At 46.5% G+C, this 18059-nt stretch overlaps 1 protein-coding gene across 14 annotated transcripts in view; it reads right to left on the minus strand.

Annotated features, from left to right (window-relative positions):
• The window catches only part of mbnl1 (muscleblind-like splicing regulator 1), a 396632-nt gene that overhangs the window by 180402 nt on the left and 198171 nt on the right, over positions 1-18059 (minus strand). For 10 of the 14 annotated variants that reach the window (XM_072473809.1, XM_072473816.1, XM_072473811.1 and 7 more), the window contains exon 2: positions 15253-16413. The exons of the other annotated variants lie outside the window; for them this stretch is intronic. In XM_072473809.1, coding sequence (XP_072329910.1) covers positions 15253-15426 — 174 coding nt within the window. In that variant the 5' untranslated portion in view covers positions 15427-16413. The remainder of the gene's footprint in view (positions 1-15252; positions 16414-18059) is intronic. 14 annotated transcript variants of the gene reach the window in all.

Below are 18059 nucleotides of genomic sequence, written 5' to 3' on the forward strand. Positions count from 1 at the left end.
GCTTCGCACCATCTGCGCTCATGGATGGATGTATCGGAATGCTACAACTGAATTGTTAGATGTGGTAAGTTCGGCAGCACGGTAGCGCAGTGGTTATCACTGCAGTCTCACGCCACTGAGGTCCCAGGTTCGATCCCGGCTCTGGGTCTCTGTCCGAGTGGAGTTTGCACATTCTCCCCGTGTTTGCATGGGTTTCGCGACCACAACACAAAGATGTGCAGGGGAGGTGGATTGGACATGCTAAATTGCTCCTTAATTGGAAAAAAATAATTGAGTACTCTAAATTTATATTTTTAAAAATGTGTTAAGTTCAAGAGAGATCGTCAAACTTGGCAATGGGCATTGCAACTAGCACCATTAACCATTCATGGCGAAGACGCGCCCCTGTGAGTGCTGAAACTCATAACCGTGCCATTTTATTAATATGCTGACTGTAAATTGAAATATCAAGGGTGGGATTCACCCGTTTTCTGGTGCGGCGCATCTCCGCTGACCCTCCGTCCCGCCAGCTGGCCAATGGGGCTGCCCATTGTGGGCACCCCATGCCGTCGGGAAATCCACGGATGTGTGTGCTGCCGGCGAAGCGGTGAATCCCACCGGCCGTGAATACAACCCCAGGTGTTTTAACACCAGTGCAATAAACCAGTACAAGGCCTTTCTTTAACTCTTTATCCCACACCGATTAAACTAGCCCACCCAAGGCATGGGATTTTCTGCAGTCCCCTTACCCATCAAAACTATTGTGCAACTTTCCTGTTCTTTTTATATAAAATTTAAAATTTATTGCCCTTTAGAGGAACACCTTCATCACTGGGTTCAAGGCATTTCCTGAACTCTCTGAGCAGGCCAAACTGGAAGATCCCTGTCATTCCCCACCTCTTATCATTCTACAGGACAGGATGATTCCTGCAGCTCCACAGAGAGGAATGTGGGGGCTGGTAGCTGGAGATAAATTGGCAATCTGGTGAGATTGAGCAGCTGTAGGTTAAAAGGTCCTTTCCCAACATTTTGTATATGTGTGTGTGTGTGTGTGTGTGTGTGTGTGTGTGAGAGAGAGAGAGAGTGATTGACACTAAAGCAATGTCCCAGTGGTGAGCTCGTGTGTGTGAGAGAGAGAGAGAGTGATTGACACTAAAGCAATGTCCCAGTGGTGAGCTCAACAACAACAACTTGCATTCATAGAGCACCTCGAAAATAGTAAAAAGATTGAAGGCTGCTTTACAGGAATGCCCTCAGATAATAATAAACGTGTAGGTGACTTTGGGCCAGGTGAACAAAAAAAGCTTACTCTTCACGGCGCCGAGGTCCCAGGTTCGATCTCGGCTCTGGGTCACTGTCCGTGCAGAGTTTGCACATTCTCCCTGTGTTTGTGTGGGTTTCGCCCCCACACCCAAAGGTGTGGAGGCTAGGTGAATTGGCCACGCGAAATTGCCCCTTAATTGGAACAAATGAATTGGGTACACTAAATTTTTATTTTTTAAAAAGCTTACTCTAGGGAGGAAATTTTAAGGAATCATAGAATTTACAATGCAGAAAGAGGCCATTAAGCCCTTTAAGGCTGCACCGGTCCTTGGAAAGAGCACCCCTACCTAACCTCACACCTCCATCCTATCCCCATAACCGACTAACCCCACCCATCCTTTCTGGACACTCAGGGCAATTTATCCTGGCCGGTCCACCTGACCTGCACATCTTTGGACTGTGGGAGGAAACCGGACCACCCGGAGGAAACCCACGCACACACGGGGAGGATGTGCAGACTCCGCACAGACAGTGACGCAAGCGGGGAATCGAATCTGGGACCCTGGAGCCACAAAGCAACTGTGCTAACCACTGTGTTACCCACTTGTCTTTAAGAGAGAGGTGTTGGAGGTGGTTCAGGAAAGCAATTTCCCAGCTTGGAGCCAAGGTGGCTGAAGGCGCAGACACTAATGATAGGAGCAAAGCAAGTGGGTGGACCCACAATAAAGCCTGAAATGGGGCACCGCAGATAGCTCCGAAGGTTTTTTAGCTGGAGGAGGTTACAGGCTCAACCACTCTTTTGACCGCAGTTGGTGTGACCTTGGGGAGACCAGAGACTGGTGAGTTAGAATAAGTAGTTTACTTTGGCCAAGATGTGTGGAATAAATCAATAGCTGCATGACTAATACCTCGTTTTCCCCATCTTGCAACTAACTGTCTTCACTGTTGACAATGCCTGTGCCTCTTTGCTACTTTATTCTGGTGACCTTTCATGTTATTCCAGCAGTTTTCACCCTTCCTCTTCATAAGGTACTGACTCATATTGGGATAAAAGTATCACAGTCACTGGATAGTCAGTGGGAGTAGGAATCCTGGCTGGAGGCATGGAGAATAGTTGCTACATACATAGCCATATGCCAGAATGAGTTAGCTTCTGAAAAGGAGGAGCAGGGTAGGAAAAAAAACACAAATAAAGATTGCTTAAACAGATCTTCAGTGTGTAAAATATGTCATCGCTATTGGCAATGTTCTCAGACAGATACAGGAACAACCCCTCGAGCCTGTTACACCATTCCATTAGATCATTACTGATTTGTATCTTAGCTCCGACAACCTGTCTGGGTTGTATAATCCTTAATGTCCTTGCCGACCAAAAAATGATCAATTTCCATTTATTTCAATGGATGTGGGTGTAATATCCCACAGGGAACCTACAGGGTGGGAATGCTTGTATTCCTCATGCTCCTGTCGGTGTAGGAGCTCCACCATTAGGGCCGGGGCGTCTCAATTAACCCATGTATATAAGGTCGACCAGTAAGGCACCGGTAGTGTACATATCGTTTGTATAAATAAAACTTTGTTTCTTATTGTACTCAGTGTGGAACCCGCGTCCTTATTAAAGTGGGTGTCACTGGCAAGGCAAATATTTGCTGCCCATTTGAGCAGTTTGCTAGGCTATTTCAGAGGGCAGTTTCGGGTCAACCACATTGCTCTGGGCCGGGAGTCACTGGTAGGCAAATTTCCTTCCCTGAAGGGCACCAGATGGGGTTTCAATGACGATCAACGATAGCTTCACGGAGGCTTTATTGAGACCAGCGTTCAAAATTCCAGGTTTTTCTTTTACAAATTGAACTTAAATTCCACCAGCTGCTGTGGTGATGGGATTTGAACAGGTGCCCCCCCGCCCCCAGGAAATCACCCTGGGTCTCTGGATTACGACTATAGTGAGATGTAGCATGACATACGTTCTCCCCCAGTTTTGGGATTTTCAATTAGACCCCCAATTCCCACTTCACTTTGTGTGAAGGATTGCTTTCTGACATCAGGGAATAGTTACAGCACGGAAGAAGGCCACTTGCTGACCCTGATATAGCAATTTAACTAGTCCCACTGCCCTGCCATTTTCTCATAAACCTGCACATTTTCTCTTTCTGGATAATTGTCCCATTTTCTGCTGAGCTCTCCACTACACTCTCAGGCAGTACATTCCAAGTCCCAACTACTTGTTGCAAGAAAACCATTTCCTCATGTTTCCTTTGGCTCATTTGCCAATCACCTTAAATCGGTGTCCGAAGGTTCTTGACTCTTCCACCAATGGGATCTGTTTCTCCCCATCTACTCTCCCCAATCCCTCGTGATTTTGAGCACCTCTATCAAACCTCCTCACAGCCCCAGCTTCTCCAATGCTTAGCTCGAATTTTAAGATCATAGCCATTTGCCCTGAACTCCCTGGAAAGAGGAAACAGTCTCGCTCTTATCTACTCCGTATCATCTCCGCTGCAAGTTCGCAATTGTGCCAAGGATGAGTGGAAGAGTTTGTTGAATGGTAATGGCCACACTTGGAGAATTAAAAACTTGACTTTGAGTCGTGTACAGAACCTGACAAGCTGCTGTCCACCAGCTTAAAATTGTGAAGTCTTGAATTTGGCCAGGGAGAAAAAAAGAATTCCACAGCTCAATGGAGTTTCAGGGAAGGGAGTTGAGTCAGCAGTCAGCTCAGATACGATATGTGGCAAGTTTGGGCTAGTGGGGCTGGACTCATTCCAATAAGGAATTTTGTGCGGTTGGTCTTTCCAACAATTCTCAAGGCACCGCAGGAAAGGACTGCCGGAAAGGATACTTTCATTGGCGGGGTTGGATGAGGGTAAGCACGTGTCATATTTATGGGCAAATTGTGAGGACTTGGTGATGGCAGACGGACTGAAGGCGAAGTGGGAGTGGGAGCTGGTGCATATAGTGGCTGATGAGGTGTGGAGTGAGGCCCTGCCTAGGGTAGCTTGGTCTAATTCAGCTTAAGGTGGATACACAGGGCATACCTGACCAAAACTAGGTTGAGGGTTTTTTTTTTTCCTGGAGGTAGAAGACAGGTGTAAGCGGTGTTCCAGTGGGCCAGCCAATCTCACGCGTATATATTCTGATCTTGCTCCAAACTGGTAAGAAGGGTCTTCTTCAACACCATGTCAGTGATCCTGAATATCGAGCTGGAGCCTTGTCCTCTGGTGGATTTTACTGGGGTGTCAGACTCGCCGGGCCTACAGATGTGAGTGAAGGCAGATGCCCTTGCCTTCGCCTCACTGATTGCCCGGAAGCGAGTTCTTCTACTCCGCCCAGCGCCTCGACATGGGTGGGTGACCTAATTGAATTCTTGTACCTGGAGAAAATCAAGTACACCATGAGGGGGGTCGGTTGAAGGGTTCTACCAAAGGTAGCAGCCATTCATTAACTACTTTAAGGAATTAGTCACCACGCCTGGGGGGGGGGGGCAACCAATCATTGCGAGTTCAAATCCCATTGCAGCTCATTGCGAAATTGCACTCAACTAACTTAGTGAATTTGCGTTAGTTCCAGGGGGAAAGGTGGTTATGAAAAACAGATTATTGTAAAACCCACCTGGCTCAGCTGGAGGGAAGAGAGTTGTTATTCCTGCCTGATCAACGTGTGGCCCTGCTTCCACATACTGTGATTAATCTCAATAACCCCACAGGACAATAAGGCAAATTCTGTCTTGTCAGTGTTACCATCTTAAGAACAAATGAAAAAACTGGTATCATGATAAATTAAGTAGACGGATATGCCACACAAAAAAAGGACACCGTGGGTTACAGAGGCATTACAAGTCATGTCTGATCCTTCACAGGGGTCAGCAATGCCAGAAGTGCCGTGAGACTTTTGCACAAAATTTATTTCTCCAGTCAGTAACACCATTCTTAAAATGGCATTCAAATATAAGGTGCTTGCATTCCATTGCGTTCCTTCAATGTCTTGGTGTTCCTCGGTGTATGGAAGCAACTGGTTCTTGATGGATTATTCACAGATGCTGAATGAAGTAGATTCAGGTTTTTTTTATTCATTCATGGAACTTGCCCATCCCTAATTGCTCTTTAGGGACAAGTTAAGGGCAGCACGGTAGCATTGTGGTTAGCACTGTTGCTCCACAGCTCCAGGGTCCCAGGTTTGATTCCCGGCTTGGGTCACTGTCTGTGTGGAGTCTGCACGTTTTCCCAGTGTATGCGTGGGTTTCCTCCGGGTGCTCTGGTTTCCTCCCACAGTCCAAAGATGTGCAGGTTAGGTGGATTGGCCATGATAAATTGCCCTTAGTGTCCAAAATTGCCCTTAGTGTTGGGTGAGGTTACTGGGTTCTGGGGATGGGGTGGAGGTATGGGCTTGGGTAGGGTGCTCTTTCCAAGAGCCGGTGCAGACTCGATGGGCAGAATGACCTCCTTCTGCATTGTAAATTCTATGATTCTATGAAGGGCCAACCACATTACTGGGGATCTGGTGTCACATGTAGGCCAGACCAGGTAAGGATGGCAGATTTCCTTCCCTAAAGCATATTAGTGAATCTGATGGGTTTTTACAATAATCGACAATGGTTTGATGGTCATATATCACTGTCGCTGAGTCAGAATCCTGGAATTCCCTCCCGAACAGCACTGTGCATGTAGCTACACCACAGGGACAGCAGTGGTTAGACTTATAATTCCAGAATTTTATTGAATTCAAATTTCACACACTGCAGTAGCAGGATTTGAACCTGGGTCCTTGCATTACTCTTGGTCTCTGGTTGACTGGTCCAATGATCACTTTGCCATCGCCACCCCCAATTAAACAATATCTAATTGTCTTTGTTACTCCAACATTATTTTGATTCAATGTGTTTAGTTAGTCTAAAAACACATGTGCCTCAGAATAAAAGCTTACGCCCCAAAAGGCAAAGGGACTACTTCAATGTTTTCCATCCATGACTCTGGTGTCTGCATCCTTACTATCACCATGTTCATTCACCTATCACTCCACCCTTGTTCGCACATCTTCTTTTGTCACGGGCTGTTTAGCACAGCAGGGGCTGTTTAGCACAGGGCTAAATCGCTGGCTTTGAAAGCAGACCAAGGCAGGCCAGCAGCACGGTTCAATTCCCGTACCAGCCTCCCCGAACAGGCGCCGGAATGTGGCAACTAGGGGCTTTTCACAGTAACTTCATTTGAAGCCTACTTGTGACAATAAGCGATTTTCATTTTCATTTTTCCAAGCCAATCCCACTGATGCATCAATTTGAATATGTTCACCTATTTTTCCAAATCCCTCCATGGCTTCATCTTTCTCGATCTCTGGAAACTCCTTCAGACCCTACAATCCTTTCCTATCTCTGTTACCTCCTCCAGCGCTGCATTCTTACATGATCTCTGCAAGAATCGAACTGTGGCCCCTTTCGCATCCCTGATTTTACATCATTGGTAGCATGCCTTCCGCTGTCTAAGCCGTAAGGTCTAGAATTCCAAACCCATGACCACTACCATCCAGAAGGACAGGAGCAGCAGACACATATGAACACCAACACCTTCAAGTTGTCCTCCAAGACACTCATCATCCTGACTTGGAAATATATCACTGTCGCCGAGTCAGAATCCTGGAACTGCCTCCCTAACAGCACTGCGGGTGTAGCTACACCACAGGGTCAGCAGTGGTTCAAGAAGACAGCTCACCACACCTTTTCCAGGGCAATTAGGGATGGGCAATAAATGCTGGCCTAACCAGCAATACCCACATCCCATGAACGAGTATTAAAATGAAAATTCCCTCCCTCAACCTCTCTCCTTCTATGGGACATTCCTTAAACCTTTTTGGCCAAGGTTCAGGTCATTTGTCCTCATTTTTCCTTCTGTGGTTCTGTGCTAACCTCTGTCCAATAACACTCCTGTCATGTATCCCGGAACTACTTTAAAGGCAAGTTACTTGTAAAATTCAGAGGCTGATCGAATGTCTCGGAACTGAAAACAAAACCCGAATTTCATTCCAGTGAATCTCGGCGTGGTTGAAACTGAAGGGATCGGGCTCCGGATCTACATGCCTTCCGCTGTCTGAGCCGTAAGGTCTAGAATTCTAAACCCATGACCACTACCATCCAGAAGGACAGGAGCAGCAGAAACATGTGAACACCACCGCCTTCAAGTTGTCGTCCAAGACACTCACCATCCTGACTTGGAAATATATCACTGTCGCCGAGTCAGCATCCTGGAATTGCCTCCCTTACAGGACTGTGGGAAGTGATAGCCAGAAAATTGGGAAATTATGATGTTCTGGCATGATGGCATATTCGGTCTTGAGTTTGGAAAAAAACAGACAAAAGTGATTTTCTAACTATAGCAACTGCTCTCATTCAAATCCCAACCAGTAAGCCTGTCGACATATAAAACATAGACATAGAAAATAGGAGCAAGAGGCACTTCGAGCCCACTCTGCCGCCGTTCACTGATGATCGTGGCTGATCATCCAACTCAATAGTTTGATCCCGCCTTCCCCCACATCCTTTGGTCCCCTTCGCCCTCAATGCTATATCCAACTGCTTCTTGATAACATACAATGTCTTGGCCCCAAGTACGTCCTGTGGTAGTGAATTCCACCGCTCTTGTGGATGAAGAAATTTCTCCTCATCTCGGTCCTAAATTGTCCACCCCACATTCTCAGACTGTGACCCCTGGTTCTGGACACCCCAGCCATTGGGAACATCCTTCTTGCATCTACCCTGTCTAGTCCTGTTAGAATTAAGACACTGTTAGTTGATCAATCTGAGAGCTGCTGAGATTAGAATTTCTGTTTGCTTATTTCAGTTTCATCGGCATTCACCTCGAGTGAAACGCAGCACCTGTAGGGTTAATTTTGATCAGGGGGTTATTGGTTTGATGCACTGTGGAATGTGTGGATCTGCATTATACGGAGTCAGTTAGCTATGGAAATTAATCCCACTGCACATAATCCCATTTGACAGCCCAATGCAAATTGAGCGAGTGCTGCACTGTTGGAGGTTCGATTGTTTTTATAAGGTGTTAAAACCAAGGCCATAACTTGCCTGTTCATGGGGTTCAGATGAGCATTGATGACCATATGGCTTTAATGTGGAGATGCCGGCGTTGGACTGGGGTGAGCACAGTACGAAGTCTTACAACACCAGGTTAAAGTCCAACAGGTTTGTTTCGATGTCACTAGCTTTCAGAGTGCTGCTCCTTCCTCAGGTGAATGAAGAGGTATGTTCCAGAAACACATATATAGACAAATTCAAAGATGCCAAACAATGCTCGGAATGCGACCATTAGCAGGTGATTAAATCTTTACAGATCCAGAGATGGGGTAACCCCAGGTTAAAGAGGTGTGAATTGCATCAAGCCAGGACAGTTGGTAGGTATTTGCAGGCCAGGTGGTGGGGGGTGAATGTAATGCGACATGAATCCCAGGTCCCGGTTGAGGCCGCACTCATGTGTGCGGAACTTGACTATAAGTTTCTGCTCGGCGATTCTGCGTTGTCGCGCGTCCTGAAGGCCGCCTTGGAGAACGCTTACCCGGAGATCAGAGGCTGAATGCCCTTGACTGCTGAAGTGTTCCCCGACTGGAAGGGAACATTCCTGCCTGGTGATTGTTGCGCGATGTCCGTTCATTCGTTGTCGCAGCGTCTGCATGGTCTCGCCAATGTACCACGCTTCGGGACATCCTTTCCTGCAGCGTATGAGGCAGACAACGTTGGCCGAGTCGCACGAGTATGTACCGCGTACCTGGTGGGTGGTGTTCTCACGTGTAATAGTGGTATCCATGTCGCTGATCTGGTACGTCTTGCAGAGATTGCCATGGCAGGGTTGTGTGGTGTCGTGGTCACTGTTCTGAAGACTGGGCAGTTTGCTGCAAATAATGGTTCGTTTGAGGTTGCGCGGTTGTTTGAAGGCAAGTGGGGGTCTGGGGATGACCTTGGCAAGATGCAGACATCTACAGACGTTGAAAGATGCCCTCGTACGAACGGGATATGGCACTCGACTCATCGAGCGACAGTTCCAACGCGCCACAGCGAAAAACCGCACCGAACTCCTCAGAAGACAAACATGGGACACAACCGACAGAATACCCTTCGTCGTCCAGTACCTCCCCGGAGCGGAGAAACTACGTCATCTTCTTCACAGCCTTCAACACGTCATTGATGACGATGAACATCTTGCCAAGGTCATCCCCACACCCCCACTACTTGCCTTCAAACAACCGCGCAACCTCAAACAAACCATTGTTTGCAGCAAACTACCCAGTCTTCAGAACAGTGAGGCCTTCAGGACAAGCGACAACGCAGAATCGCCGAGCAGAAACTTATAGCCAAGTTCCGCACACGAGTGCGGCCTCAACCGGGACCTGGGATTCATGTCGCATTACATTCATCCCCCACCATCTGGCCTGCAAAATCCTACCAACTGTCCTGGCTTGATGCAATTCACACCTCTTTAACCTGGGGTTACCCCATCTCTGGATCTGTAAAGATTTAATCACCTGCTAATGGTCGCATTCCGAGCATTGTTTGGCATCTTTGAATTTGTCTATATGTGTGTTTCTGGAACATACCTCTTCATTCACCTGAGGAAGGAGCAGCGCTCTGAAAGCTAGTGACATCGAAACAAACCTGTTGGACTTTAACCTGGTGTTGTAAGACTTCGTACATATGGCTTTACTAAGAGGAGGGAAGGGATTTTTTTCTGGTGTCTTGACCAATATTTCTCCCTCAACAAACAATACCAAGTTACTTCGGAGATTTTGTGGCATGATGCCGGTGTAAGAAAGAAACTTTTGCATCAGAACATCACAAAACACTTACAGCCAGCTTTTGAATTGCGGGTACTTTTAAAATGTAGGAAATGCAACAGTCAATTTGGGCATAGAAAGATCCCACAAACAACAATGTGGTAACGACTAGATCAACCGTTTTAGCGATGTTGGTTGAGGGATACACATTGTTGATGAAAATGCCACGGTTAACTCCTTTACTCTTCTTCGAGATAGTGCAAACTGAGGGCAGATGGGGCTTTGGATTAACACCTTATCTGAAAGGTGGCACCTCGGACTGCCACACTCCCTCAGAACTGCATGAAAGTGTCAATTTAGATTTTGCATTTAAGTCGCTGGGGTGGGGCCTGCTTCTGAGGTGAAGGCAATGGTGCCATCAACTGAGCCGTATCACATAGCACCGCATAACAGCTTTTGCGGGAACCTTTTGTGGCCATTACAAGAGAGAAGTGTTCAATAAATTCAAGTTCTTGTTTTTCCCAAACTTGGATGAGTGAGAATTCAACCTCATCGGGAGAGTATAAGGGAGAAACAGTGGCTGGGATTTTCCAGCCTTACCCGTGGACGTGCTCTTCCTGTCCCAGCGAATGTCAATGGACTATTGGGAATGGGACGGGCCTCGTGCCCACCGCTTCACATTAGCGCTTTCTTATTTACAAAGCAAGGAAGAAGGAATCCGAGAATATTGCAGCACACACAGAGGCCATTCAGCCCAGCCTGTCTCTTTGCAAGGCTATTCATCCTACTCTCCTTCACTTCCCTATAGACCTGCAATTTTATATTCTTCAACGTATTCATCCAATTCCCTTTGGAACCTGACCAATAAATCTGCATCTTTCAGGCAGTGTAGCGTAGATCGTAGAATTTACAGTGCAGAAGGAGGCCAATCAGCCCATCGAGTCTGCACCTGTTGTTGGAAAGACTACCCTACTTAAACCTATGCCTCCACCCTATTGCCGTAGCCCCAACTAACCCTTTGGACGCTAAGGGGCAATTTAACATGGCCAATCCACCTAACCTGCACATCTTTGGACTGTGGAGGAAACCGGAGCACCCGGAGGAGTTTAGGATGGCTAATCCACCTAACCCGCACAGACAATCACCAGAGGCCGGAATTGAACCCGGGTCCCCGGAGCTGTGAGGCAGCAGTGCTAACCACTGTGCCACCGTGCTGCCCCACAACAACTTGCCGCACAAAACAAATTCTCCTCATCTTCCCTCTGGCTCCTTTGCCCTGTATCGGGCGAATGCTGTGGGGTTTGGTGAAAAAAAATATTAGCATGCAAAACAGAAAAACAGACTAAAAGAAGGGGACAAAGGGAAAAAGAAGCAGTTCTCTTCGCATTTTCAATGTGAATAATTTAAAAAGAGATTTACTTTTGAATGATTTACTACACAAAAAGAATGTTATGGAAGTTCAGAAAAAAAAAGACCTGTATTTATTCAACACTTCCCTCTCATAATTCCTCCTAAATGATCCACTCAAAAGGAGGAGTTGGAATTAGAGTGACAGATCTGTCTCCTTACCTAATCCTTTCCCAATTGAGTGACTCATTGGAAATACCAAAGACTGTCTGAGGTTCAATAAGTGCAAATATGTGGCAGTGGATTTACAGACACAACATTAGAAGCTCTTGAATTCTGGGCTAGCTCTGACCACGTGTCTTCTCATGTGTTATAAGAGGCTCCAGGAGGTGGCATATGTTGTCTCTTATTTTATCAACGTCGCTGATTTTTGCATCGAACATTCATTCTTTGCTCTTCCTCAGCCCCAAGTGCCATACAGCACTCCTCACCCTGGGACGTTGAGTCGCAATTGAGTGTCACTGCATCGTTTCCTGGTCTGTCCACCTAAAGCTCTTAATGTCCTCAGGCTTCTCGAGCCTTTTTTAAAACCTAATCGTCAGATTTCTCTCTTCTTCCCTGCTGATGTGAAACGTGGAGCTTGTCCTACCTTTCTAGAATGTGCTGAAATGAAATATTTATCTTTCGGACAACCCTCGAGTGTTGGTTTTAAATTATTGGGGATAGACATCTTGGAAGACCAATGGCAGGAGTGTATGTCTGTGGTGGTGGAGGGTGGTCTGAATCTGGAAGAAATCATGCAATAAAGCCTCCGGGGGGCAGCATGTGGTGCAGTGGTTAGCACTGGGACTGCAGCGCTGAGGACCCGGGTTCGAATCCCGGCCCTGGGTCACTGTCCGTGTGGAGTTTGCACATTCTCCCCATGTCTGTGTGGGTTTCACCCCCACAACCCAAAGATGTGCTGGTTAGGTGAATTGGCCAGGCTAAATTGCTCCTTAATTGGAAAAAAAAAAAAATTGGGTACTCTTAACCTTTTTTAAAAATAAAGCCTCCAGGAATACAGCCCATCGGAGTTTGCCAACTTGGCCAGGTTTTTTTGATCCATCCGCTTTGTGGCCGCAAGAAAAAAATGTAATCCAGCCAACACCTCACAAACCCCGACTTGCTGGTTACTGAAGTTGGTGGTAAGACTTGTGAGGGTGTCAATGGGCAAAGCAATGCTTTCCATCACTGATGAACAATGCAGCCTCCAAAACCCTTTCGAATTTCAGCACTCTTCCCCAGACTTGTATTGATTTTCCCGCACAGGATCCAACCGGGAGCTTGAATCCCAACAGAGCGATGATCACAACACTCCAACTTACTTGTGCAATGATATGATCGCCATGGTTTGGTTTCCTGCACAACTTCATACCCAGGCTAGGCAATAACAGCCCTTTATTTCATTGGAAACATTTAAGGTTCACAATCACAAGATGGATATCGATGATCCTAATTTACCAGTCTCGAAAAATTCATAGCTCCTCCATCACAGCACGCAACTGGGTATTAAGTAATTCTAGGTTTTCGCGTCCGTTACCCAACCCATTAATCAATGATTTTTTTGTGAAAGGTTTCTGGATATCAAGCCTATATTTGTGGCTGGAGCCTGACGCCCCAGTCCAGCAGAGACCCAGGGGTGGGATATCAAACGGAGGCTTCATCTGCCCTGTTTTCCATGTTTTGTAAGGACGTCAAAGATCCACTGGGACTATTCAAGCTGCCCCCTACTAACACCACTGTTTGAAGTACTGCTCTAGACTGGTCTCATCATCTTTCTGCAGCTCCACGAGGTTCAATCTTAGTCATGGTCAAAGAGCTCAAGTTCCTCTCATCTTATTTTGCAGAACCCAGTTGAAGCCATTCTTGTTGTCCAGTCTGTTTGAAATGCAACAGTCAACCATCGTGGCGTGGCAGCTCCTTTACAATGTTAATCCCCCCCTCCCTAGCTCAAGCCCAATCATTTACTGTTCTCTTTTCAATCAGGTGCTCTGAGCATAGACAACTGGTGGGAGTGGATGATGGGGGGGGTCCTTGGGAGAATGAGGTGGCTAAATAAAACCTCCAGAAATATGTCCATCCAGTGTTGGCAACTCAGCCTGCACGCACCCTGGCTTCTCATTTACAAAGAGGAGATTTTTTTTAAAAATGTTATTCGTTCATGGGACATGGGCATCGCAGGCTGTGCCAGCGTTTGTCCATCAGGGGGCAGTTGAGAGTCAACCACATTGCTGTGGGTCTGGAGTCACATGTAGGCCAGACCAGTTAAGGACGACAGATTTCCTTCCTTAAAGGACATGAGCGAATCAGATGGATTTTTACGACAATGCTTTGATGGTCATCATTAGACATTTAATTCCAGATTTTTTTTTTTTTTTTTTTTAATTGAATTCAAATTTGACCATCTGCAGTGGCAGGATTTGAACCTGGGTGCCCAGGGGATGAATCTGGGTCTCTGTTTTACTAGTCCAATACCACTACGCCACCACCTCCCCAAGTGAACACCTCACAAACCCTGAGCTTGTTGGTCACGAAGAAAGGATTTGGGCGAGCGGTATAATGCTACTCCTTCGGAGCTTGAATTATCAAATCTTCTTGTTCAAACTCTTCCATTGGCTTTGCAAGTACATTCTCCTAGGCTAATGAATCCCACATTCTCACAACTCAAGTGTGTGAAGAAGCTCTTCCCAGAGTCACTTTCAACCACTGTAGCCACAACCATCTCACGGTAGCTGTTGATTGACTTATTTGAAAGGTATCATTCCAACAAGTAAGGCCAGGAAAGGCCGTGTGGCGCATTAACAGGGTATTTGGACGTGCACTCGTACCATCACATGCTGCTGAGGAGAAGTTAGGACTCCGGAGAGAGAGAAGGGACTGACTTTTTTCTCCATCACAATAACTTCATGTGTAACAATGATGTTTTTTGTGCCTCGGGTTTGTAAGCAAATGAAAAACAGCGAACAAGTGAAGAGCTTCCTGCCAGGATCATTTGACCACAGGCCTGGAGTAGGCCTCAGATATAGCTGAGCCTTGTTCTATCTTAGCACCTGGTTTGAAATGTGGCACAGGGTTGGTTGAATCTTTTTTACTCCTGCAATATCTGAAAACTATATTTCATTCCTGCCTCTCGACCACATTGCCAGACTGGACCACGGCCAATCTAAGGCTGAACAGCTGAAGGCGGAGGGGGGGGTTACTGCAGTTTTGGTGTGGGATCCCCTCACAAAGTATTCTGTCCGATACATCAGCAGAGCTAAAAATAAACAGCAAATTACACAGGCTATATTCATTGCCCTCAGAACTGAGACACATTGACTGCCACCATTCTCCATTCTTCCCAGTAGACAGCTCTGGCTGGCACCAGCCACACACACACAAACCTCTCGACTCTGCTCCCTGGAAATTAGACGAGGGGGTTCAGACGTTACAGCAGGAGATGAAAAATCCTCCCTCCGCCAGAGAATTATTCACTCAAGCAAACACCAGTCCCGTCGAAAAAAGAAAATAAATGGTACATGACACCCTTCGATTATACCTTAAAGCAGGCATAATTGATGTCTGGTAAACATATAAGCCGCTATTTCATCCCCTGCAATCATTGCATGACATCAGTGCGAAAACCTTACTCCGTAAAACATAACATAAACAGTGACTCATAAGTAACAGAATCAACACTTCATTATAAAGTTGATTCCCCCCCACCCCCCTTCTTTTAACCGTTTAGCACACCCGGGAGACACACTGCAGTCCACCATCACCACATGCCTGGAGTATGAAACATTGTACACAAAACACCATCTCAGCCCATCGATCGACAGTAAGACACGCGCGCATGTAGGACATTTCTGTACTTACTTTCAGTGAATCAAAGCAGGCGATTACGCGTCCATTTTCGACCTGGCAACTTTTGGAAGGGTGTGCAAATTTACATTCCGTGTCCGGTCGTGAGCACGTCCCTCTTTGAAATTCTCTGCACACTTCCAATGTCAGCCATTTTGTGTCCCGTATCTGTGCCACGCTAACGGCCATGTTTGTGAGTTAATAGGCAGGTGAGATAGTCCGGACCAGTGCGGAGATAAACAGGTTGACCGTAGTGCGACGAAGGTCAGTTTAAAAAAAAACTCGACTTTGAGGGTGGGTGGTGGGGAGGTACCCTTTGCTCTTTCTCGTTTCAGGCAGGCTAAAGGCTTTTCCGACAGAATGATCGCTACGAGGAAGTTCCCTTTCAGAGAAAACCCCTGGCATTAGATTGGCGAGGATTCTTAATTTTACAAACAAAAAAGATTTTCAGAAAGAAAAAGGGGGCTTTTTTCTTTTTAAGTTTGGCTGAAAAAGCAACGTTGCTCCGTCACCGGCAAAGAGCTGCACGTGAGACTCGGGATGAGCGGTGTACTCTCAGTGACCCATTCCGTGGTGCCAATGTGAAGCCTGAAATGGGGCAATGCCTTCGCTGACAAGCGAGTATCCCAGTTGTTTCCAGTAGTTATTCGAAAGGCAACATCCAGCCAGCTGATTTGGCAAGCAGTTTCAAAGGTGTATAATCAATATTGATCAAGTCTGCCCTGCCGATTGCAGCAATTTACAATGATCAATGTTTCCTTTTTGTGTGTGTTTTGATTCCCTCGATTGTTTCAGGCAGAAGGCAATCTTTTCAGTAGAGTCGATTTTTAAAAAAATATTAAAATTCCTTGTTGGTTACAGTGAAATAGCAAGACAGCAATGCCAGGCTGATATACTGCGAAAAGTTTGTTTGTTCTTTCTCTCTTTCTTTCTCTCTCTCCCTCTCTCTCTCTCTCTCTCTCTCGCTTTCAGATTTAGGTGGGAATGAAAGGGAGTTGGGGTGGGAGAGGGGTAAAGGAGGAGGAGGGGGACGGACGGTTGTACTAAAGCTGAAGGGGGGTTGGATGTGCAGTTGTTGCAGTCTAGCTGGTAGCAAGCAAGGCAAAAAAGCAGAGACTGCTCTAGAAGCTGTTCCAAGCAGCAGAGACTCCAGGAAAGGCACTTCTCAGTACCAACCTGTAGGAGAAACAGATACATCAACATTTTACCAACCAGTATTTAACTCCCATCCCATTAAAAAAAACAAAGAAAAAAAGCAAAATGAACAGGAAATTAAAAAATAAATCTTCCTGCGTCAAGCTGGAAGTAACATGCAAAGGCAACAGTCTACCTGCGTTTAATAAAAATACTTACAGTGCAGCATAATGCAGCCAGCCATTGTACAATTATTTATTTTTTTAAAAAGGCCGATTTTCTCCTTCTGAAGCAATGCATGACAGAGAGCCAACCAATCAAGGAGAGTGTTGCAGTAATATTCTGGGCAGGAAACCAATGGTGTCGGCTGTCTCATGAAAGGTCACGCCTGTCAGACATTCATTGCTACGCTTTAAGCACAGAAAACGCCTATCAAATGCGACTAAATCTGCTGCGTGAATTCGAACCATGTGCTGATTTTTTGCGTCTTTACCCAACATGCAGTTAGTGGATTAATCTAGGTTAGTTTTTCACCAGCTCCAGCAACAATCAAAGCCACCTGCAGAATCTCACATGGGCACGCTCACCCGGGCACACTCACCCGGGCACACTCACTTGCACGCTCATGCAATCGCACATACATACACTTGCACTCTTACGCAATCACATAGCACATGCATACATAGGCGCTCTCATGCACGTTCCCTGCTTGCCCATACTGGCATGTACGCAGGCATGCTCACACACTCAGAAACATGTGCACGCACACACAAATCGCACTCTTGCGTGCACAAGCAAACGCACAAGAGTCAAGCCTAACCCCGCAGACTCTGAGGTATAGGCTCAGCACTGTTTTATGCTGTCAGGAACAAACAGGAGAGAGAGAGAGAGGAAGGAGGGGGGGGGGGGTTGCTGCGAATGGTAGGGTCTCTTCTCCATTCCCCCACCTTCGCCCACAACCTGAGTGATCCCCATTCCTCGAAACCAAACGAGGTGCCAACACCCATCACAACTCTGTGGTGGCATAAAATGATTTAATTCAGCCAGCGGTCGCTTTCTCAGTATATCACAGCCAAGTTAGATGTTTAACAAAAGCTGCCTTTATGGTGACCTTTCTCTATTCCGCAGTCGAGATCCATGTGAAATGGGGAACAGAGTCAGCACAGTGCTGTCTGACGGCCGGGCAGACCGAACAAGCTCTGCCAAGCTAAAATGTGATTCCATTACAGCAGCATTAAATATTCAACAAGGCAATTTGATTTCAGCAAGCCTCTTGTGTTTTTTTCAAATGCCTTACTGGCCCCAACCCTCCCTCCCACCACCACCACGCCCTCTCGCTCTGTGGGTGGTGCCATCGGTTGAAGGCACGCGGACATTACATCCATCCACGTGTCAGTAACTAAGCATCTATTGAGCAACATATCCTGCCAGGAATCAATGCTGTGAACCTTTCCACCTTTCACCTCACTTGAGTTAATCCAATAACCCTGGACGATTGGTAATGTCGTCGGACCAGTAATCCAGAAACGAATACCCCGAGGACATGGGTTCAAACCTCACCCAGGCAACTGGTGGAATTTAAATTCAATTAATAAATGTGGAATCTAAAGCGAGTTTCAGTAATGGTGATCATGATAATTACCATCTGGTTGACTGATTTTCTTAGCGGCACGGTAGCACAGTGGTTA

The sequence above is a fragment of the Scyliorhinus torazame genome, chromosome 14, assembly GCF_047496885.1.
Source record: "Scyliorhinus torazame isolate Kashiwa2021f chromosome 14, sScyTor2.1, whole genome shotgun sequence".
Classification (NCBI taxonomy): Eukaryota; Metazoa; Chordata; class Chondrichthyes; order Carcharhiniformes; family Scyliorhinidae; genus Scyliorhinus; species Scyliorhinus torazame.